This window comes from Girardinichthys multiradiatus, chromosome 5, assembly GCF_021462225.1.
Source record: "Girardinichthys multiradiatus isolate DD_20200921_A chromosome 5, DD_fGirMul_XY1, whole genome shotgun sequence".
Taxonomy (NCBI): domain Eukaryota; kingdom Metazoa; phylum Chordata; class Actinopteri; order Cyprinodontiformes; family Goodeidae; genus Girardinichthys; species Girardinichthys multiradiatus.
In genome coordinates, this window is record NC_061798.1 from 13,228,101 (window position 1) to 13,253,563 (window position 25,463).

A 25,463-nucleotide genomic window follows, 5' to 3' on the forward strand; every position below is an offset into this window, starting at 1 on the left:
GATACCTTCACTGCACTGTACATCCATTTTGTTCAGTGCCGTATGAAACCCTTGCTACACAATGCACTTTTTTATACACTGTGTGCTCAACACTCCAGCCAACACCCCCACTCTGCCTGTGCTCCCTCTCTGCCCATCCTTTTCTCTCCTCCAAATAGATTACGACACAGCCGTCTCGGCAGAGCCTGAACTCGGCTTTTGAGAGTCTGCTGCACCTGTTCTTTGCCTGCAGTGTGTCCTTACCAATTGGATAGCCCCAACCAGACCTTGTGTGTGCATTTGGCCCTTGCACCGCATTTCCTCTGCCTAACAGCAGATGCCAGAGCAAGCAGGCCAAGCCAGGACAATAGGGTGGAAGGAAGCCCACAGCACTGCAGGAAGCTAAAAACAATTATGCAAACAGGTAGCATCATGCCAAATTAACTGTGCTGCTCGGATGTTATTTGAAATGTAAAAGAAATGTGGGATGTGAGGCAGAGAGAAAAGTTATCAATAGCCTGTGGGCTAGCTGCAAACTATAGCTCTTGTTCTAGCACATTAAAATAATTTGGCTAGATGTTCTCTGTAGAATTAACATACATTTCAGAAGCTTGGAAAAACACACCCCTGTTTCTTAAAAAACAGAGAAACAAAAGTGGAAGAGAAAGATGGTTTTTCCTTTGAACAGAAGAACTTCCTCTGATTAGAAAAGAAGCATGTAATTGGGAAACTTGCTGCAGGTGCCTTCGGCCTCAGCAGGGGGATGATGACATGAATATCCAACCAACAGGGAAGCCAACAGGCCTGAGCAGCCATGTTGGCTTGTATATGAGAAACATTAGCTGTGTAATGGGCTGCTGCCTGGCAGCCATTTTGAAACAGGCTACCCTTGCTAGTCAGGCTAGTTTTTTTCTTCTTTTTTTATCTTAAAGCATCACTGCTTTGAAGTGCATTCTGTCTTATCAGCAGGCTTGAGCCACTCGCCACAAGCTCTGTGTGTACTAAGAGGCACATTTCTGTTAAAAGTGTGAGTACGATGGAGCGAAAAGTAAGTGCCTGTATTATTGGGTTTATGTTTGTGTGCTCTCTGCAGCCATAGGGGGTGTGTTATCACAGCATGCAGCCCCTGTTTAGTGTGTGCGACTATTATGCCTAGAAAGCTTTTGCCCCCCCCCCCCCACCGCACCCCCCACTCCTCCTCCTCCATGAAAACTCCAACTCCTAGTCAGATTATCACTTTGCTGTTGCCTTGCTGTATCCTTCCCTCCCCACTGTCGATGTATAGAGGAAATCACTTATAAGCAAGCTATAGTCGTCTTGCATATTAAGAAGCAGAACAGACACTTCATCTCACTTCTACGAAAGTTTTTGACATACTTCAAATCCCTCTCGTCTTTGCCTCCTTTGCTTCTCCCGCTGCATGTCTGTTGTTTTCTGAAGGTGTCGGAAACTTGCCAGGAGAAGTTTGCTTCACCCCCACCCTATACCTCCCACCCCAGCATCTTCTACCTTTTTTGGTGCCGTGGATTTCACGATCCCCCTGTTTACCAAGCAAGAAGTAAACAAGAGTTTTCTGGGCAACAGAGCAGAGGCAGAGGCAGGCAGCCTTACACAAACACAGAAACAGTGCGGCTTACACACACACATGCACACACATTCACAGGTTCACACAATGTCAGTGTGCATGCGATATGTGCTAGCAACTCAAACTGACTGACTGCATCTACGTGGCCCCTCCGGTGTGGTGACAGATGACATCTTTGGGAACAAGTTTACTGCCTGGTTGCCACTGTACCACCTTCCCCTGGGATCACTACAGTACAAGGAAACCGAATAAAATAGACAAAAATATCTGCAAATAAAATTATGTTAAAACATTCAGTTTTCTATTTGTTTGAAGCTATATTTTCTTCAGATTTATCTCATCTTGAACGTTGTGATTTTTTATTGAATTAGGCTAGGACAAATGAAAATCAGCCAAGAGAATCACTGTTTTATGAGATGTTTCCTCACCAAATAATAAAATACAGTCTTATTACAGCTCTTTGTACGATTGCAATATAGCTATAGATTTTACTGTTTTACCAATACGTTATCAATCCTTTCAAGCAAATTGTTGTCAGAATATTCAACAGCATTGTTATTTTTGGCTGGCTTTCATATGAATACTTTTGTCAAATAATGTTATTCTGTTTTCTATTTCTAGAAAGATAATATATACAGGTCTCAAAATATTAGCATATTGTGATAAAGTTAATTATTTTCCATAATGTCATGATGAAAATTTAACATTCATATATTTTAGATTCATTGCACAGTGGACTGAGTCTGGAGTAGAAACATCCAGAGCCACTTTTGAACCAGAAACAGCGGCAGAAGCGCCTGACCTGGGCTACAGAGAAGCAGCACTGGACTGTTGCTCAGTGGTCCAAAGTACTTTTTTCGGATGAAAGCAAATTCTGCATGTCATTCGGAAATCAAGGTGCCAGAGTCTGGAGGAAGACTGGGGAGAAGGAAATGCCAAAATGCCAGCAGAAGTCCAGTGTCAAGTACCCACAGTCAGTGATGGTCTGGGGTGCCGTGTCAGCTGCTGGTGTTGGTCCACTGTGTTTTATCAAGGGCAGGGTCAATGCAGCTAGCTATCAGGAGATTTTGGAGCACTTCATGCTTCCATCTGCTGAAAAGCTTTATGGAGATGAAGATTTCATTTTTCAGCACGACCTGGCACCTGCTCACAGTGCCAAAACCACTGGTAAATGGTTTACTGACCATGGTATCACTGTGCTCAATTGGCCTGCCAACTCTCCTGACCTGAACCCCATAGAGAATCTGTGGGATATTGTGAAGAGAACGTTGAGAGACTCAAGACCCAACACTCTGGATGAGCTAAAGGCCGCTATCGAAGCATCCTGGGCCTCCATAAGACCTCAGCAGTGCCACAGGCTGATTGCCTCCATGCCACGCCGCATTGAAGCAGTCATTTCTGCCACAGGATTCCCGACCAAGTATTGAGTGCATAACTGTACATGATTATTTGAAGGTTGACGTTTTTTGTATTAAAAACACGTTTCTTTTATTGGTCGGATGAAATATGCCAATTTTGTGAGATAGGAATTTTGGGTTTTCATGAGCTGTATGCCAAAATCATCCGTATTAAGACAATAAAAGACCTGAAATATTTCAGTTAGTGTGCAATGAATCTAAAATATATGAATGTTAAATTTTCATCATGACATTATGGAAAATAATAAACTTTATCACAATATGCTAATATTTTGAGAAGGACCTGTATATAAATAAAACTTTTTATAAAACTTATGGTTGATATTCTTAGGCTACCCTGAGCTGGTCTCTGAAGTTCTGCTTCTGTAGGCTTAGACTGCTTGAGGACATACCGACTGCCTTAGCTCTGCTATTTTACCCTACTCTCTGTCATTATGTTCGAAATAGCTCGGATCCACATACAGAGAACACTCAAGAGGAGGAAGTAAAATAAAGATTGTTTATTTGAAGATGTAGTCAGGAACGGACGAAATAACTCACTGTAAGGAGAGAATTGAAGAGAATGGCTGAGTACGGGTAACGGAGGGAAAGACGAAACTAAGAGAAAATTGTTATTTTGATACTGAGATCGGCTTACTGAGTTATGATGGTCAGGTCGCCAGGGGAAATGAGATTCAGGATCCAGGTCTTAAGCAGGTATATCCATAAAGAGTTCACTTGGTGCTGTTCTGTGGAGCTCAGGTTACAGTAAACAAGTTTGATGTGCGGTAGCTTACATTGGAGGGTGGACAGGGTATGCTTGTGGCTTGGCTCAGAAGACGAAGAGGACAGGAAGCTGCCAGCTTGATGCGAATCCAAACGAAGGTAGATCACAGGATAGGAATCCTCAGAACGAAGACAGGCTTGATCATCCAGAGTTACTTTCAGAAACGTAGTCCAGACAACTCAATGATATAGATCCAAGCTTAGGCTTTCAAAATCTGCAGAAGAGCAAAACACAAAGTTAAATGTGGTCGAAGTATGAAGCATAATTTGGAGTGTGGCTAGAGTTTGTACCACTGTGGCAAAACACTCTTGCACTGAAGTGCTGGCAGCCTCCTGCTCAAGTACTCCTCCTGGCAATCAGTGGAATAAGTCAAACCTGTCACCAGCACACCTGAGAGCTCCACCACCACCTGAGAATGAGCACATGTACCAAGCACAAAAACACAAACCCAGATCCTGACACTCTCCATTTAAGAAATATTTGCAATTATTGCTTCCATCACCTTTGTGTTCTTCTTCGTTTGTTTTCTACAAAAAGCATGCCTGACCCAGTGCTTCCTTGTTCATCTGTCAATTTATTCCTGGACAGAGATTTATATGGAGCAATTGCTGATATCATCCTTGTATTCTTTCTGTTTTTGTTTCCTTAGAAAGTATACCTGACCTATTGATTTTGGGGTTAGCTGTGTCTTTTTGCTGGATGGAGACACTGACGAAGCTTCCTGTGCACCTTTTTTTTTTCTTTTCCACACAGAGTACCCCTGGATCACTGCTCCTATGTTTAGCCATGTCTCTTTCCTGGATGAAGAGAGATAGAGATCCACAGAATTTCACTATATATCATATCATTTTTTATTTAGGATTTCATTGAACTGTACATAGTTGAACCAAATCTGGACCAAATTGGATATTAGATGCTCTACAATTAATATATGGAAATCATTAATGATACATTACCAATAATAAACATTTGACATGTGAAGTCCCTTCAGTTGACAATTGTTGTAAATTGGTGTTAAATAAAAAAGCTAAGCTGAACTGAAAATAAAAGTTAAGGTCCTGTTTGATAGATTAATAAATGAGATGCATACCTTGCAAAGTTCAATTCTGGACTGTATTTCATATTTTATTCAGATGTTTATCCACTGTGCCATTTTGGATGAAATACTATAATTAATTAAGTAAAATCACATTTTATGGTCATACTGATCTCATACTTATTTCCCGGCCATAAAGAGTGATTTGATTGCTGCTATATCTCGTTCTAAGGGCAGGAGGCCAGCAAAGCAGCAACGCATCAAGAGTATTGTCACAGTGTAGTGATTTGTTTTTTTCTTCTTCACTTCATCTGCTGCCATATGTTGTTTACAGATATGATGCAAAAACTTTTTTCTGAATCAATATCTTTTTTTTTGGGGCCTCCGTTTTGGCAAAAGGGACAGTGTTTACGTTAATCTCTTATAAAGCATTTATCCAAGGCGTCCTACGCTTAAATGCAGGCAGATATGTCAGCCCTCATGAGTATAACCTAGCCTTCTCCTCCATAAATGTTTCATGAACCTGTTATGTCATGCTCCCGTAGCTTCCCTACAGCCTTGAGAGACGGGAGTGATGAATTCATCACACTGAAAGATAAAGGGCTGTAAAGGAAAGGGGCGGCCGAGTAAGGGTGCAGGACATGAAAGGTGGTGTTAAAGAATGTACAAGCTAATTTTGGTGGAGTAAAGAATGTGTTGGGAAGAAAAAAGACAGTTTTGAGTGAGCAACAAACCCAAAAAAATGGTAGGAGAAGAGAAGAGGAAAGAAAGTAAGAGAGACAGAGATTGGCTGACAGAGAAGTGCTGAGGACCATCGTCTGTGATGCTTTCAGACTTTTTGTTACCTCGCCGCTAAGCTGCCAGCCGCTGTGTTTTCTGGCCTGTACTCAAATGACAGCAGACATCAACCTCAGACACACACATACATGCACACACACCATTACTCATCTATTGTTGTGGCAGAGCCCCTAATGGAGCTTCCCATTTGAGTCCAGATAGTCACACACAGCTTCTGCTTCATAAGTACACTCGCTCAGACAAACACGGGGCAGATTGACAGCTGGGCCGCGGCTGCCGTGGATGATTGATGGCAGCGTTCTGGGGAGAACGCGCCAGGCAGGGGCAGCAGAGATTTCAGGATTTTGCCAAGCGGCGTGGTTTAGGTGCAGAAACACGCCATCGAGCTCCAGAGAACAGAACGTAACAGGATGTTACAACTGCTGCCAGTCAGGCAGGCAGACGGAAAGAAAGTACAGCATCTTTAACGGAACTGGAAAAAAAAAAAAAAATCCACAAAAAGAGTACGCTTTCAGTTCACAGTTAAATGATATAAACACCCGCTCTTTCTTAGCACAGCACAAAGTCACACTTCATTCTCCACTCTCACACCTTCCCATCACCTCCAAAGGAACAAAGGTGCAAAAAGATCTGAAAAAAGACGCAAAAAAGAAAAAGAAAATCACTACAGGAAAAATAAATTTATTATGTGAATACCCCAGAGCATGCCTTACAGAAATCCAATCCCTTTAGATTTTGCTGATGTTGTTACCTCTAATTAAACCCCACCAGCATACAGTAATGCCGATACCATACACTGAAAACTTGTATTGACCCATACTTGCAACTTTATGCCAAGCTGTAATGAGCTGTAATGGTGGAATTTATGCAATTTCCCTTTTTTCTAACCCCACTGAGAGTTGACAACTCTGTAAGCTTTCAGTGGCCATGACCGACACAATGAGGCAGGTGAACAGAAAAACAAATGCTGTTCTTTCTGCTTTTGCTCAAAATAGCCTTTTAGCCACAGCAAGTGAGTTAAGCCTTTTCCTCTGGCTGCAAACATTAACTTATGCTTTGAAGATTCATTAATGGACTTCAGTCACCATACATGTTTAGACATTTTTTTAATCTAATTACTTCTGAGGCTATCCTGCACTGACACAATATGAAACCTTGATAATTTGTATTTCACTTGCCTTGTAATCTGAGAGAGCTCCTGCTGGTTTTACTCCCGCTGCCTTTCTTGTTGCCATTAACTGCACTTCACAGGATCTGTGATTTCATAGCCGTAGTTTTAGGATGTACAATCAGGTATTCATTTTATATATTAGCATTTGATGTCATAAAATATGAAAGAGAAACGGACGCAAAAGTAAAGTTTTAAGGTTTCCTCAGAGTGATTAACAAAATGCAGAACCTCTCTCGCAGGTTTAGACTTGCCTTGCAGCTGTATCGTCGTAATTATGGAGTAATTATAATTTCAAAAGGGTTATGAGAACATTTCACACTTATTTTGTTATGCAAACAGCATGGTGGGTCTGGTTGTCTTTTAGTGTCAGGGTAGATTTTCTCTACAAAAGAGGAATAATGGAACATTCCCCCAGTTGTATTATTGACTATATTGAACTAAATGTACAATACACTGCATCTGATTAATGTGAGTACATTTAGTGAGTGGAAATATACCCCATGTTAGGAAATACATCACTGCTGCTTCAGTTAGTGACACCCCTTACAATTCTGATAAAGCAATAGTAACTGAAACTATTTTCAAACTATGCTTTAGTTTTCTGTGTTTGTCTATAGGCAGATTTGATTGATATTTAATGACTATTTACTTCCCTGGGGCATAAGTATGACATGACACAGAGGCCCATTTCTATACCCACTCCTCAAAATAAGAAAGACAAGAAAAAAATATTATCCCTTTAATTTAATCATTAGAATGTTTGAAGCATGTTTTAATATATACTTTACTTTTTCATGTTAACCAGAGTGTCTAGGAACCTTAAATTCGTATTTCATGTCTGCTTGTTTCAATGGGGTGTAAGAATGATGTGACACAGACATATCATATTCACATATTTGCATATTCAAGACAAAAATACACACCATCTCTCCCAGCTGTTCATGTATATGCTTATATATATATATATATCATTTGCCATGTATATTAAAAACAAAGTATATCTTAGGCATTTTTTATTTATAACATTTTCAATGTGGGCATAACTTTTAACTCTAATTTTGTGACTTCCTGCTTGGCTGGCTCATTTCTCTTAGCACTCTACAAAATGGAAAAGACAAGAAAACATCAAGCCTCCTTACTATTAATGTATATAACTACTTTCAGCTGAAGGGAAGACGTCTCTTATAAGGAAGCTATAATCGTTATTCATATAAAAAATAAATACATATGACCAAAGGAAATGGCTACAACAACAGAAATTAGATAAAAGAAACTGTTTAAAACAACTGAAACTGTGACAAACAAGGCTATCACAAATCCTGTGATTGATGGTAGGTAAGAGAGGTAAAAAATGTTTCGAAATTAGAGAACTGCAGAGAGGCTTTACCAAGGGTGCCAAAAATCTGGAGGATTTTATACGTTAAGACACACTGCTGTTTCCATCAATAAAGATGTGGACAAGACAAATGGATTCCACCTGTGTTCAACATTACACAATGAGTGTTAAATACTGATTGAAATAAAAACAGCAGAATGCCAGTTATCAACAGTAGGCTGACTAGGAGCTTTGAAACTTCACAGACATGCTGTTACTCTTTCATTCTCTCTCCTCATCCATCTATTCTTTATAACTGTCCCCTAAACAGGGTCAGTGTGAATAATTAAGTCATTTTACAATGAAATATTGACAACAAAGAGTGTGCCATATGCATTTAAGTAGACTCCTTGCCTATTGCGATGTCCTCGCACCATAAATCATGCATGACGCGGAGAAAATGTTTTTTTTTCCGCCAAGTTAGGCTGCAAAAACCACTGCTGTGAACCGCTCCCTCTGGGAAGGCTGCTAATCCTTTGCTGGGAAGGCCAATCATTGCTCTTTTTTAGCAGTTTTTCATTAACTTAGAAATATTTACAGTTTCAGAGTGTATGTTTGGGTAGGTCACAGACACAGGCTCAGAAGTTTTAAGTTTTTTGTTTTGTTTTTGTTTGACTCAATGTTCAGAGCTATATCCTGCACTGAAATCTAATGAATAAAGGTGGGAACATTTAAAGTCGTCAGAAGCATCGCTGTCGCAGCGTTTGTCTGTGTAAATGAATGCCCGTTAATGTGTTTGTATTCGTAACATATTATGTCACTTCACTGTCTAATCAGAGTCTTTTAGCAATTTTCAAGTTTCATATGTCCTGTATTAGTTTTCGCATCCTGTCTTATTTATAATAAATGAATAGTACTGGTTGATTGCAAGTTTGTCCATCATATTTTGGATAATTTTGTAAGTTTTCTAATTTCATCTATCTGTTTATCTTTCAGACTACCGTCCGCCTCCAATGCTTCCACCGAACCGTGGAGGAGCAGGAGGAGGCGGGGGAGGCTCCTCCTCTTCAACCAGCCGTGCCTCCACCACGCGATCCCCTCCCTACTACACCACCCCAAGGCTTCTGCTAACCACTTCCCCTGGCCAGCGGTACAGGACGACCACCACAGTCCGCCAACCCATGCTGGTCCCCGCCGGAGGTCCATCGTCCGACTCCAATCACATCCCAGACACCAACCAGAAGGGGGGCCGACCCCCTCCAGTGCAAGTCCCGCCAGCTGCCCCGCAGCCACCTGCACTACCTCCCCAGGACTTCTGCAGTCCAAAGGTGACCGCTGACATATCGTGGCCACGGACGCAGCAAGGCCAGACAGCCAAGCAGCCCTGCCCTGTGGGGACCCTTGGTGAGTGAGTGAGGTGGATGAGTAGACTAGAAAGCAGAGTGTAAAGGCAAAACATTTTTTTGTAAAATGTTTGTACTGTGAGATATATTTTTCTGTATTTGCAGCTGTAGGTGCTATTATCCATGAGTCCAACTTATCCAAAAACTGTAATGATGTTGGGATGACTCATTAGCAAACATCAGAAAGCATTTTTAAATGAGAAACTGCTATAACTATGAACTCTAATGCTAACAGCTGGGGAATTCCAGATTTACTCCCCAGAATTACATTACAGCTGAACATTACAAATACTCTATACCCCAATGCTCCCACCGAACCTTGGAACACATGTGCAGAAAACATTCAAACATATTTTAGAAGCCAACTGAGCTGAATCGTTTTTGTTAGAATGAGTCAGTCTATGTCGTCATTGTCATTCCTCTTGAACTTTCTTACATTTTGCCACAACCACCAACTTCAATGATTTATATTGGGATTTTATGTGACACAAAGCATGGCATGACTGTGAAGTCAAAGAACTGGTTTCAGTTTTTTTTGTTCAAATGAAAAGCTGATAATGTGTGCTGTGTATTGGATCCAGCCTCCCTTCAGCCAATACTTTGTTAAATTCCATGTTGTTGCAATCACAGCTGCAAGTCTCTAACAGCTTTGCACACACAGGGACTGAAATTTGTGTTCATTACTCTTTAGGAAACAGCTCAAGCTCAGTCAGATTGGATGGAGAGCGTCTCTAAGCATCAGGTTCTAAGGCTTGCTTCAGATTTTCAATTGGATTGAGCGTGAACATTTATAAACAAACACAAATGCTTCAATCTTAACCATTCCATTGTATCTCTGGTTGTCTGTTTGAATCATCCTGCTGGAAGGAGGACCTAAGCTCTAGTCTCAGGTCTTTTGCACCCTCTGACCAGGGTCTGCCCTGTATTTAACTCCATTCATTTTCCCATTAACTCGGACCAGCTTCTCTGTCCCTGCTGAAGAAAACCATGCTCACAACATGCTGCTGCTTTTTTCAAGGTGATGTGCATATTTTGTTTTTCGCTACACATAATGTGTTGCATGTAGGTCAAAAGCTTTTTTTGTCTTATCTGACCAGAGCATCTTCTTCCACGTGTTCGATGTGTCCCCTGGATTGCCTCTGAGAAAATGTAAATGGGACTTCTTGTGGCTTTCTTTGTACAATGACTGGACTGCACTCGCTCCTGAGCTGTGGATCTTTGCAGCTCCTCCAGAGTTAGCATGAGCCTGTTGGCTGCTTGTCTGATTAATGCTCTCCTAGCCTAGCATGTCAGTTTAAATGGACTCTTTATGGACTCTTAGATGACTTCCAAACGGAAGGATTTCACTCTTTTTATTTAGGGTTATCAGAATAAAGAGTTGCAGTTTCAGTTCCACACATAACAGTTTTTGTACCAAAAAGGTTTAATAGCCTATTCTTTTTCTTCAACTTCACAATTATGCACTACATGTTGTTGATATTTCACATAAACTGTGTATACATTTGCAAGGCTCTGTTTTCCATCCTCACACAGTCAAGCACTTTAAACCACAGAATGCCAAGCAGCTTTCCTGTCTTCTGGAGAATGTCATGGTTGTCTCACTCTGTTTGCTCTTCTTGACTTGCAGGCGTGGCCACATACGTCTGCATGCCCCGTTTGGGCTACTGGGATCCCCATGGCCCTGACCTCAGCAACTGCACGTCACCCTGGGTCAACCACATCATGCAGAAAGTAAGTCTGAATGCTGCCACTGGCCGGCGTGGCTCCCAGTGAACCCTCAGCGATTTGTGTGCTTGTGTTATGACTACAGCCCTGGAGCAGTTTTTCTCACCCATGCAGAAGTATCCACCACAGGGAAGCCTTTTGGCCATTTATCCCTTCGTCATTCTTTATCCCTAACATTTGTTTGAGAGCTGAGAAACCACACAGCTACAGGGAACAAGAAATGTCTAATAAGGTCATGAAATTCACAATGGGTTTGATGAGAAGAGATAAATTAGATATTCATTTGTTAATTATATTAAATCACTGTTGCATGAAAACATTACTGTGTTTAAAACTTGCAACAACAACGTGTAACAGACTAAAAAGTTTGTTTTTTTCTTCTTGAACAAGACTCAAGGACAGCTCTGGATAAGTGTGGAAAAAATATTGTCTTTCCATGCACTATTTAATAGCCAATATCTGAAAGTTCCATCCATCCATCCATCAGTCCTAACCACTGTTGCAATATGCATGTTAGGAATTCTGGAAATGTGAGTCTAGAAAAGTATGCAATTCTAAAGTGGACAATATGTATGTACACTTAATTATGGTTATCATCTCATATAATGATGTAAAAACTGACATGATTTCCAAAAATATCTGCAGTAGAGTGTGTGTGTGCTGAAGCTGAATTCTTTCCTTTACACCAGGCTTATGTTTTCACCCAGTATTGTATTGATTGAATTTTAAGCTGACCCTTCACATTTCTTTATCTCCCTCCCCGTCACCCATCACCTTCATTCCTTCACATTTATGTCTCCCTTGTCCTGTCCATCCTCCTCTGTCTTGTTAATCTCCATCTGTCATTTTATTGAAACTTTCCTCTCCCTCCTACTATTTTTCACTTGACATTCTCACAAACTTTTTCTCCTTTGCCCAACTTTTCCCTTCTCTTCACACCTGATCTAACATTTTTCTTTTTTTTACTGCTATCCATCTCTCTGTTACTTTCACTTTGTGCTCCCCCACCACCGTCCTTCTTTGGCTTGCAGCTTCGCTCAGGCGAGACGGCAGCGATTGTGGCCAGGGAGCTGGCAGAGCAGACCAAAGGGCTTCTGCGTCCTGGGGATGTGCCATCCACAGTGCGGGCCATGGCCCAGCTAGTTGAACTGTTGGATGTCCAACTCAGGAACCTCACCCCCGGAGGCAAGGACAGCGCTGCCCGTAGCCTCACTAAGGTACTGCCTGAAGACACAGAAGGTGAATGTGTACAGAGTGATAGAGTGCAACAGACTTTTCTACAGGCATCAGCATTTATGAGGCTGCAACTCAAACTGACAGGAAATCAGAAGAAATATGGAGGAGTAAGAAAAAGGAAACAGATAGGGGAGGGGGGTCCTTTAGAGTTAACAGAAAGATGAATAGCATGTTCATTTGTTTTTGTCTTAAAAAACGTCTTTGTGCAGAGTTTGATGAAGAAGCAGACATAACAATGTAGAGCTCCACATGATGAATAACAGCTTTTAGAGTTTCTGTTTCATTCTCTTCACTGTGTGGCTCTCTGTAACAAGTTTTGCTCAACATAACAAGAGACGGATAACTGCTTTTAGTCTTTGGCAGGTCCCTCCACTGTTTGCAGATCAGGACCAACATTTAATAAGTCCCTCTTTCACTTATTTACATTTAATGTACAAAGCGGAGCCCTGGATGAGAATATGCAACATAGATCATTTGATGCAACTCTATTTAGACAACTGGAATTGAGTCCTTCTATAACAGTCACATTAGGTGAAACCCTGTTCCAGTAGAATTAGCCATAAGGTAGACTTGTTCTAAGTTTTGTTTCACGCAGGAATCGGGAAAATTCTCTGAAGAAACTGTTTGGAAAAGATCAGGCTCTTTAGAAAAACACAGATTTTGGCTAATTACATGAAGCATCCATGAACCATAACAATGACCAAACTTGAACCAATCAACAAGGTCCTAAAGGTGCATCTCCATAAATTACAATATTGTAAAAAAAATATTTATTCCAGTATTTTAGTTAATAAAAGGAAACTCATTTGTTATATAGACCCATATTTATAATTTTTACATTTTGATGATTATAGATTACATCTAATTAGAATATTATGTAAGACGCATAGAAAAGGGTTTTTTAATGCAGAACTGTGATGTTATGACCTGCACAATCGTGATGAGACTGTAGACATGAAAGCTGTCCAACTGACAATTACTGACACCACTCATTAGGAGTATATGCCACAAAAAGTAATTGCTAAAGAAGCTGGCTGAAGATGTATTGTTTCCAAGCACATTAGTGGAAAGATGAATGGAAGGAAAAAGTGTTGTAGAAAATGGTGCTAAAGCTACAGGGATAACCGCAGCCTTGAGAGGACTGTAAAGCAAAGCCTGTTTAAGAGTTTGAAAGAGATTAACTATGTGTGTACTGCAACTGCAGTCAGTGTTGAAATAGTCACAACACACAGACTGTCTTAACCATGTAAGAAGTGTCTAACATGGGCTATGGTGAAAAAGGACTGGACTGTTGCTCAGTACTACAAAGTCCTGTTTTGGATTTCATTTGGAAATCAAGCTCCCAGAGTTTAGAGGTAGAGAGGCTAACAATCCAAGCTGCCTGTAGTGGTGTGTCTTTTGTGTATGAGCCAGCTCTAAGGGCCAACTGACTGTGGCAAGCTGCTTCTGCTCTGCTTGGCTATGAATCAATGCAGGCAGGGACAGTACTTTAAGTTGATAAGCAAACAATTTGCCTAATATCATGCAAAGACAGACTAAGATAACACCATTGTGTGAAAGTAGGATGGAGGTGTGGGGAGCTCTAAAGCCAGTGAGGTTAGTGGTACAGGTAAGCCACTGTACACAGAGCAACAGAGATGTGGAGTCAGATCTGAAAACAAGCTTATTGGGGAAAAGTTATTTAACAAGTGAACACTGTAAAAGAAGCAGCATCTACTTGTATTTCAGTGTTAATGGAGACTGCAAACCTGAATACATTGATTAATCAGTTGTCTATACCCGCTTATCCTTGCAGGGTGCCCGGGGTGACTAGTTCCTATTTCTAGAGGTAAAACTGAGAGCAAAATTTGGAAAATGAAAATGTCCATCGGAACATATTTGACAGGGAAGACACCTGTGTTTCTGTTTTTGGTTGTTTATGAAAGGTTTAAATAAATGTTAAACAATTCGGAGTGCAATTCTGTAATAAAAAATACAAAATAAAGGTTTTGTGAAAATGCAGACAAAAACTGCTTAAAGACACATAAACTATTTAAAAATGCTAAATTAGGCTTAAATAAAAGGCTCACAGTAAAACTAAACCAGTAGCTGTTTGGGAGGTGTAAGAGTCAGCTTTTCTAATGAGCTTTTGTAGAGAGCTAGACTTCCTATCTCAAGCAGCATTAAGAGTCCAGTGCAAAGTTTAAACAGTCAAGGATTACTGTGTTTTTTAAAGTTCAAGGACAGCGCAGCTGTCTATCTGTAAAAATCTAGACCACTTAATGTTTCCCTCAGTTCATGGAGATGCTGGTTTACCTTTTAGCAGAATTTGGCTCCTGCTCATACTCCCAAAAGTAACAATACCTGCGTTAAAGACCCTAGTGTTACTGTGCTTGACTGGCTCACCTGACCTACAGGTCCTTCTCAAAATATTAGCATATTGTGATAAAGTTCATTATTTTCCATAATGTCATGATGAAAATTTAACATTCATATATTTTAGATTCATTGCACACTAACTGAAATATTTCAGGTCTTTTATTGTCTTAATACGGATGATTTTGGCATACAGCTCATGAAAACCCGAAATTCATATCTCACAAAATTAGCATATTTCATCCGACCAATAAAAGAAAAGTGTTTTTAATAAAAAAAACGTCAACCTTCAAATAATCATGTACAGTTATGCACTCAATACTTGGTCGGGAATCTTGTGGCAGAAATGACTGCTTCAATGCGGCGTGGCATGGAGGCAATCAGCCTGTGGCACTGCTGAGGTCTTATGGAGGCCCAGGATGCTTCGATAGCGGCCTTTAGCTCATCCAGAATGTTGGGTCTTGAGTCTCTAAACGCTCTCTTCACAATATCCCACAGATTCTCTATGGGGTTCAGGTCAGGAGAGTTGGCAGGCCAATTGAGCACAGTGATACCATGGTCAGTAAACCATTTACCAGTGGTTTTGGCACTGTGAGCAGGTGCCAGGTCGTGCTGAAAAATGAAATCTTCATCTCCATAAAGCTTTTCAGCAGATGGAAGCATGAAGTGCTAATAATCTCCTGATAGCTAGCTGCATTGACCCTGCCCTTGATAAAACACAGTGGACCAACACCAGCAGCTGACACGGCACCCCAGACCATCACTGACTGTGGGTACTTGACACTGGACTTCTGGCATTTTGGCATTTCCTTCTCCCGAGTCTTCCTCCAGACTCTGGCACCTTGATTTCCGAATGACATGCAGAATTTGCTTTCATCCGAAAAAAGTACTTTGGACCACAGAGCAACAGTCCAGTGCTGCTTCTCTGTAGCCCAGGTCAGGCGCTTCTGCCGCTGTTTCTGGTTCAAAAGTGGCTTGACCTGGGGAATGTGGCACCTGTAGCCCATTTCCTGCACACGCCTGTGCACGGTGGCTCTGGATGTTTCTACTCCAGACTCAGTCCACTACTTCCGCAGGTCCCCCAAGGTCTGGAATCGGCCCTTCACCACAATCTTCCTCAGGGTCCGGTCACCTCTTCTCGTTGTGCAGCGTTTTCTGCCACACTTTTTCCTTCCCACAGACTTCCCACTTAGGTGCCTTGATACAGCACTCTGGGAACAGCCTATTCGTTCAGAAATTTCTTTCTGTTTTCTGTGTCTTACCCTCTTGCTTGAGGGTGTCAATAGTGGCCTTCTGGACAGCAGTCAGGTCGGCAGTCTTACCCATGATTGGGGTTTTGAGTGATGAACCAGGCTGGGAGTTTTAAAGGCCTCAGGAATCTTTTGCAGGTGTTTAGAGTTAACTCGTTGATTCAGATGATTAGGTTCATAGCTCGTTTAGAGACCCTTTTAATGATATGCTAATTTTGTGAGATAGGAATTTTGGGTTTTCATGAGCTGTATGCCAAAATCATCCGTATTAAGACAATAAAAGACCTGAAATATTTCAGTTAGTGTGCAATGAATCTAAAATATATGAATGTTAAATTTTCATCATGACATTATGGAAAATAATGAACTTTATCACAATATGCTAATATTTTGAGAAGGACCTGTAAAGCCCACAGAGAATCTGTGTTAATATTAAGAGGAAGGTGAGAGACACCTGAGCCAACACTGCGGACAAGCTGAAGGGCTCTATTAAAGTCAACTGGACTCCCTCTGTACCTCAGCAGATCCACAGGCCGATCGCCTCCATGCCACATTGCTTTGATGCAGTAACTCATGCCAAAGGAGCCTTGACCATGCATTGATTGCGTATACTGTACAGTAGAAAGACATGTTTAAGTTGGTCATTCTGTATTATAAATAGCTTTTTTGTTGTTGAAAATTGGTCTTGTGTAATTATTAGATTAAGGGTTTTCATTGGCTGTAACCCCTAATCATGCAAATATATGTAATAAATGCTTGTAGTTTATCACTGTGTGTAATTAATCTATGAAATATTACTTTCTTTTTTATTTCAATTACTGAAATAAACTAACTTTTCTGTGATATTCTAATTTACTGACATGCACGTTTATAAATAGAGCCTGTCAGTTCTGTTCTTATATACGTAGCTACCAGTACAAAACGTGAAGCTGATCTAAACACTGGTTTTAGCCAGATAAGGATAGCTTTAAATGCTGAGGATTTTCTCATAATTGTGATCATGGACTGGTTTTTGTTTTTTTCTTCTTAAATTTAATCTTCCTGAGTAGATTAAATTTAGTGGAAATCGTTACACACCCCTCAGATTTTCATATTGAGCTTATCTATACTGGTCCTTCAATCCACATTTTTTTTCTGTTAGTTATCAAGACAAACAGGTCAAGATGCACTGAACTAAACCTTTACTAGCCGAGTCTACTTAGTGATGTTTGTAAAGTTCTTACTAGCTGATCTTAGTATTCTCCAATTTCAGTTACTCTTAGAGTTAAAATTTTCTCATAAAAACAAAAATAGTGATAAAATAAAAAAAAGTGTACTGTGCCAATAGTAAAACATGCACAGAAAATGAAAATATACAGGTACTCTCAAACAGCATCAGGTTACAAAACTTTCTTTGTTACCAGAAATCCAAACTTAAACTTCCCCAGGATAGTGGACAGAGGCAGATTTCTGTCCTGTATGCATGAACGGCTGATGAATAATAAGACAAAAATGTTAACAAACATGTTAACAGTTAATTAGCAGCAAATGTAGTTATAGAAATACTTTAAAAGAAAATCTGATATCCTTTCACATCTCTTGACCTCCTTCTCAATACAATACAAATCTTACTAAGATAATGAAAGTGGCCAACTTTAAGATTTTCTCATTCAGCTTGGTGACTGAACCCAACAATTAGCAAAACCCAAAACATGACACAAGGTTATGTTTAGTGTGACATCTCTCCAAGATTTGAGTTTGGACTTCTGAGGCAAATTGAATGTGGCATTATCAAATTTGCTGTGGTGTGTTTACAGACCCCCAAGAGTGGATTTTTAATTATTGGATATGAAAAACCCTGGACAAGCCAGTCTTTCTGGTCACCTTAATCCCTACCCTTCCCTTATTATTCTTTTAAAATGAAAATGTCTTCCATGCAATGGTAGAGGAATACCTTTTTGTACCAACAATGTCCTAATTATTTGGATCTAACTAAATGATGTAATAATTTGCCTATTAATGTAAATAAACTGAATGTGTCCAGTCATGCACTAAAGACTGTAATAAATGGCATCAATTAAGTTGACAGTAGATGCAGATATCAAGTCAATATAGAAGGAAAAAATAAAACTGGAAGGTAAATATGTTAGAAGAAAAAGGCGATAAGGGGTGGGGGATGGGTGACAATACAATTTGGCCACCAAAGTGTTTTTTTATTTTATTTTGCACACTATTAATGAAGTGAATGTAACTCCTTCTGTATGTGTTTGTAATAATTGAGAGGTGCTGCACTGCTAACAGCTCAATTGTTTGAATTTGCAGCTTCAGAAGAGAGAAAGGTCCTGCAGGTTTTTCACACAGGTATTTCCACTTCCTGGTTTGGTTGATGACTTTGCAACACTGTTGTCCCACGTGTGTTTGGGTTTTGTGTTGTTAATTTTTTTTTCTCTCTCTTTTAATGCACAGCATGTTATCTGCCGAGCAAGCTTGTGTGTATTTGCTTGTGTGTGTATGAGCACACATTACAATACCGTGCATAGAAATGTATTTATGCGCTGCAGCTTTTAGAGACGCACCGATTAGAAATTTGTTGCCAATTTCCCTCATCCAATTTTTGGCCGTTTTGATTTCTCTTGAAGAACGAGACTTATCAGCTTCTCCGCGGCTATCACTATTTTTCCTCAAAACGCACAGAGTTGTCAAACACATTTAACACTAACTTTTAATGTAATAGAAAGATGTTTTAATTTAATCTCTAAACCAGAATTTACACATTTACTTTAACAAAGGATTTCAGTACAGTGTCTGGTTTAGTGCCAAAATGTTATCTTTTACTCTTCTAAACAGGGAAAAGTGATTTTCTAAAGTAACAACCTTGACATTTTTGCGGAATAAAAGGATGTCAGTTAAATGATTAGCATTTATTTTTACCATTTAACATGATAGAACATTCATCTTAGACCATTAGCTAAAAACTTGTAAAATATTGCAATTATGGCTATTTTTATGAGAAATATTCCGCTTTGAGTTCCAATGTTTCACATGTTGTAATGCAAACTAATGGTCATAAATTACCCAGAAAATAAATAAAATGCTTAAACTTTCTTTATTATTACCCACATAGATTAACTTTGTATTATTTTATCATTACATGCTTTGATGTATAAAAATTGTTTTGGCATCTAAATCTTTTCAAAACCTTAAAAACACTCCTATTGTAAATAAAGACAGTATAAGAACATCACACTATGTGTAAGAGCACAGTCGCTGTAAAACAATGTCTTTAAGACAAAGACAAAATGATTATGGAGTTCGTATTCTAGGCCCTTTTAGTTTCTCATGTTAGTGATTAGCACAGTTAACCCTATCAGCATTATCAATAGCAGTCGCTGTGTGTTTTACCAAGAAAGTGTAGACATCTTAACTCCGAGGCTAACATTTCCAAATCATGCAGATTCTAAGATAGAGAGAAGTGAAATCTCAAAACCATAAAACAAAGCAATAATATTTGTAGACCTTCTTGCTCTCAGCTGAAGTTTTACCCCATTTAAACCTGGTAAAAAATATTATTTGCTTCTTTCACATTTTGATCTTCCTCTAACTTCATTTTTAAATAGCTCACTGACACTGAAAATATTAAATTTAAGTCTTCTTCCTTCAGCAGTAATGTCCAAACCAAAGAGTGCTGTTGTCATGACTTAGTAGCACAGCTGTGGTACATTCAGTAATGGAAAAAGAGATCAGATTTTTCATTTCTGACCAGTTGGTTACTGATCTGGCCCATTCCAGCTGAAAATCGCCCCATTCTAGTCACAAGCTGATTACTCGGTGCATCTCTGATAAAATTGCAACCCATATCTTTAAGGAGAACAGGTTTGCTCTGGTCGAGATCTCTATATCATCAGCATCTCTACAATCACACTCTGTATCAAACTGTCTCTTCATTGGGTTTTATTAGTCTTCAGTTTTTAATTTTGCTTCTGAAAAAATCAATTTTACTGATAAGAGGCCATGATCAATATCAATAAGAGCTCATCCTGATTGGATTTATCTCTGCAGAATTGTAAACAGGCCTGTCTGGAAGCAAATAACTGGTTATCCATCTCTATTTATTAAAATGCCCTGTGTGTAGCTGTAGAGAAAGAGCAGAGCATGATGGATACCCTGTTGCGTGCGGCTTGATCACGGCCTTGCAGTGTTAAAAATAATACCGTCCTGCTTTTGTGGCTTAGTATTAATTACACTTTGTCCTTGTTGGTATGCTTGCATCAATGTTTGTTTGTGTTGAGGCCCTGGGCTTACGCTGCTAACAGAACACCTAACATCTTCCAGGCACATATTCTGGTCAGCTAAAAAAAAAAGCCCAAAAAAATCATTATTCAGTGGATGGAAGGTCCCCAGCATCCTCATGCATGTGTTGTAGATGGAGTTTTCTCTGTCTTCACTCTCCAACACACACACACACACACACACACACACACTCAAACACACGGTAGATGGGGTTGCTCTTTTTTTCTCCTGATGCAGGCTTTTTTTCCCACACTCCTCTGAAAAGTCTTAACGTCAGCACCAGTCAGCAATGTCACATCATAGAACATGGCTTAGGAGTATATGCGAGCTGACACACACACGCGCACACACACATTCACATGAATGCCACAAATATTTAAATATATTTTCAACAATAATCTTTCGCTGTCACATTGCAACAGTCAGGCATTTGTAATGCATCTCCTTAAGCCAAATAAGGCTGCATTTCAGGGGAAAAAGACAGCATGCGCACGGGTCTGCACAGGTCTGTATCCAAATGTTACAGCCCAAGCCTAGGGTACAGCAAGAGGAGGCCTGTGAGTGATCGATTATATGATTAGCCTTGGTTATGTGAAACAAAATTATACCAACAGGCTCTTAGCTCTGCCAGATAGAAATGTGCATGATTAGGGATGTGGTGTGGCATTGCCCTCTCCTCGTTAATTATCCACAGCACTAATTGCCAAGTGAGGAGAGTGTGCAGGAGGTCTACATTCTTAATAGAGACAAAAAAATAATTGAATTCACTCCCCTGCTTTTCTCTCTCTCTCACTCTTTCTGTTTCTCTCAGTTTCTTACACTTCATCTACCCCTCCCCGGTCATTTGGTTTGTTGGTAACTGGGGACTCGTTTCATGTATACCAAATTGGCAATTTACCCATGATGAAGTTGGTGGTGTGGAGAGGCTTTGATGCTTTAGGGTGAGGTAGCCTGCCAGGTGAAAAAACGGCCTGAGGATGGATTAGAAATGAGACAAAACAGCAAAAAAGAGAAGTGGATTGTGAGAGAAACAATAATTTGGGCAGTAAGGAGAGAGTAAAGCTTATTGATAATGTCTCATTGTTGATGCATCCAAGCTAAAAGATGAAAATTTTAACAATATTTTCAGGAAAACTAAGAATCCAATTTCTTTGTTTTCGAGCAAAGTTTTCCAAAATCACAAAGTGTATTTTAAAGAATCTGTAGTCTTTTTAGAATAATTCAGTTGTGGTGATTTAAATTCTGAAGTAGAAATGATCAAATGCAGACCTGACTTCATACCACAAATAATTTAAAAGGTAGGGGGGGCTTCTTCATTGCTAATATAGCTGAGTGTTGACAGCCAGCCTGACACAATACCACAATTTGACAATCCAAAAGTGGGATTATTATGAGAATAAAATACAGTAACAAAATGTTGTTGTTTTGTTAATTACACATACAGTAAGAAGACATTTATATTTACAGTTAAAGGTAAATGTTTACTTTAAAAATACACTTTTTCACTGCTGAATGTTGTTGTTGAGTCCCAGAACAATGCCAGATTTGTCTTACAGAAATTGTTTTATCACTTTGTTCAAAATCACAAGTTTGCTAAATTTGATTTACCACATTTCTTTGTTGTGTAACATCATGTAAAAAATCCAAAGCAGTCTTTCATCTAATTGTGGATCTTCACAAGTCTGGTTAATCTTTGAGTACAACAGATACTGATATTCTACATAGGTATAGAAAACCTAGGAATGTCCAACCTGTTTCCACGAAATATGCATTTAAACCACAGAACAAAAGCTAAAAACCTTGTGGAGTTGCAGACTCAAGCTGGTAAGAGAGTGTTATCTGCAGTAAAATGAGTCATGGGTAGTATTAGGCTGAAAAGCTTCTCAAAGAGGAAAAAGCCAACTTTCCAAAAGTAACATAAGATTACAGTTTGCAAATGTAATCAAGGACAAAATTCTTAATGCGAGAAAGTCCTGATGCCTGATGAAACTAAGAGTTAAACAACTTAACCATGGAATCATGAAGAATGAATAAATATATATAAATATTGAAGCAACATCTCAAACCTCAGCTATAGCTTTTTGGTCAGGAGGGCCAAAATTCCAGCAAACGTTCGTCGAAAAGCTTAGAGGCAATTCTATCAGAGTTTCTAGACAGTGAAAAAAGAAATTAAGAAAAATCATATGGAAGAAAATCCTTTCATTATTCTGACATCTAGCAAATAGAAATAGTCTTGGTAATCTTAACTGACCTAGAATAGAAAATACATAAAAATCCTGTATCTTTAAAGTATATTCAAACATCTGATTCCAACTGTATATAGTTTTATACGGTTGTTAAACAACATTGTACACCTTGTAAATGTGTTGTTTCCAACTACAGGTGGAGCTCCATTGCTTATTTATTTATGCTTATTTATTTGAGCTAATTAAAAAAAGTGTTTCGAATATAAAGCAGAGCTGTTTCTGCCCACCACCGAAGCTTTGTAGGGGCAGTGTCTATGTTGCTAGACGACGTCATGCGTCTGCAACGGCAGAGCGTTTTGCAAGACAAAATTTCACTGATGAATAGGCTAGAAACGACATAAAAACTCCCTACAGCAAACAGAAGATGAGAACTCTCTGATGAAAATATTCTTTCTCACACTTTGTCTCAACTCTGCCAGGCAACTTAAGAAAGAAAAAAAAGCCTTCTTTCCTCTAGTGTCGCCTCTCAGCGTATTTCTAACATTCCATCTCTGTGGTTTTACACATTGCTGAATACTGTACATGTGCTTGAGTGTGTGCCCGTGTTCACCTTGGGTGGTTGGGAGTCGTCAACCAGCCCAGTTTGAGTCTGCCTTGCCGCTGCAGTTTACGCTGGATTACCCCAATGGTTCAAAGCATTTCACTTCTGCCCCATTTACAGTCATAGGGCTGTGTGTATGTGCTCACAGATGTGCGTGCCTTTCCTGAATTTCATAGTCTTACTAAGAAACACACTTCCGAACTCATACCCCTTATCTGTCTCTGCAGGGACGTCTCCCCCTCTTTGAAGAACCCCTAAAAAAACCCTGTCTCTTTTAGCCCCCAAGTCTTCTCACTTGTGCACAATAGAAATGTCACCAACGGCACCAGTGCTCCCAGATACACTCAAACGCAGCCCCACACAGACAAATTTATTCATTCTGCGTGTGTCTTTCTAATACTGTCTAACCCTTCACGGAAACAGCATTCCTTTCTCTGCCTTACCTAACTCCCTGCTTTTACAGACGTAATATCGGTGTCAGCAAATAAAATTTCTGTGGAGAAATAGATGAAATTGAAAAGGCGAGATAGTCAAAAGTTCACTAAGAAGCAATTGGAAGTTTATTGAGAGTAGAAAAGCTGCGTTATCACGAACACATCAAAGTGAAGGCTTTGTGAGCAGAATGCGCCAGCAGCATGAGCAAATGGAACGCAGCACCGCAGCTCTCATATCTGCCTGCCCACAGTAAAGAACATCCTCCCCTCGATCTGTTTCCTTTGCCTGGGCAGCTACTGTACAGCAAGTGGAGCAGAATGATGCCCTACAATGCTTCCCCTTAGCCCCCAGTGCACACCCCCAGTTGCGAACACAGACACACAAATCACCACAGGCACAAATGCATCCCAGTCCCTTACAGCTCCACACTGCTCTTATTTGAAATGCAGACAGCAGTGTGACAGTGTTGGAAGAAACGCGAACAACAGTCATGATAAAGATATGAAAAAGGCATGAATGTTAAATGCTAAAAGCAGTTAAGAATAATCACTGTGATTAAAATTTTAAGTAACTGAATCAACTAAAACAAGATTAGCATGGACAAAAGAAATTAAAAATGTACCACTCAAGAACAGCCCCAGGGAAGAAAATGGGATGAGCTTGAGTGTGTTCTGCATGGTTCCGCAAGATGTTAAAGTTGGCAGGAGAACCTCAAGGAAGGCTTAATATTAAGATGTGTAATAGAAAAAGTTTGATCTGGTGTAGTAACCTTTGCAAAAGAAAAAGTTAAAAGTTAATTTATGCATAGTTTTTTTTTTTACTAGGAATTGAATATATACTTGGGGCATAGCCATTAATGTGATATTAAATTTTGGCCTTTCATGACTTGTTTGAACTGCCCTTTTTTCAGGGTGAAATCATATAAAAACTAGAAGTTGGTGCACATGCATTAAGGATTTTCTTTGATTCTTCTTTGGTGCTAAAATTATACACACACTCCCTTTATTGTGAGTTGCACCTTAAAACACATGCTAAATTCTTGTTTGAAAAACCTTTAATGTATAATCATATCAAACTGAACAAAGGGATAGGTCAAAGTCTTTAATATTTGCTTGTTGTGTTTTTTTTGTTATTTGTGCCATCCATATGACATGTAGTGAGATGAATATGTAAATCACTACATATTGATGTACTTTATACTTTATAGTAAATTACAAAATTGCATCATCAGCATTACCTTCAACCTTGCACCAGGTTATAAAAAAAGAAAGATATTCACATATAAGTAATGAGCAAAACAAGCCCTGGGATTGAGTCCTTCAAGGACAATTTACTTTACAGTTCTGACTACCTAGGCATCACAAGGTTCCTATATAAGAGCTCTACAAATTCAGATGAAACATATTCAGGAGACACAAACCACTGTCTGCTGAGGTATAGTGCTGAAAGCAATTATATCCACTAAAATCAAATCTAATGCCACAAAATCTGTCAGTGGCAGAATCTGAGTGATTGGCTGAAGTGATATTTATTGTAAAATCAATAAAAAAAAATATATATATAACTGGACATTTTTTTTCTGTGTAAATTGTTTGCCTTCACATTACTTGTGGATGAGTATAAACAGCTCTCAGAGGCTGTAAAGGTTTCATAGAATATTAGTCTTAAGGAAAACTTTAAACACATGAGGTCAATCAGATAATCTCATTCACAACCTTTAAGAAATATATTGGAATAGATATTTAGAAAAACTGACTATGAAACTGGATGCAGGCTTGTGGTGAACTAACCAACAAACGTGCTAGTTAAACAAATTAAACTTAAACAAAGATTTTCCAGGTGCAGGAAGTCACCATTCTAAAATGCCAGGGTGCAGGAAATGAGGAACAATTGTCAAAACTGGAACAAGGTGGTACGACCGATAAGAATCTGATA

At 39.5% G+C, this 25,463-nt stretch overlaps 1 protein-coding gene across 9 annotated transcripts in view; it reads left to right on the plus strand.

Annotated features, from left to right (window-relative positions):
• Window positions 1-25,463, plus strand: part of adgrl3.1 (adhesion G protein-coupled receptor L3.1) — a 247,436-nt gene that overhangs the window by 148,143 nt on the left and 73,830 nt on the right. For 7 of the 9 annotated variants that reach the window (XM_047364449.1, XM_047364448.1, XM_047364452.1 and 4 more), the window contains exons 8-11: window positions 9,065-9,472; window positions 11,099-11,202; window positions 12,228-12,413; window positions 18,339-18,377. In XM_047364449.1, the coding sequence (XP_047220405.1) occupies window positions 9,065-9,472; window positions 11,099-11,202; window positions 12,228-12,413; window positions 18,339-18,377 (737 nt within the window). The remainder of the gene's footprint in view (window positions 1-9,064; window positions 9,473-11,098; window positions 11,203-12,227; window positions 12,414-18,338; window positions 18,378-25,463) is intronic. The other 2 variants (XM_047364450.1, XM_047364456.1) reach the window with 1 other exon arrangement.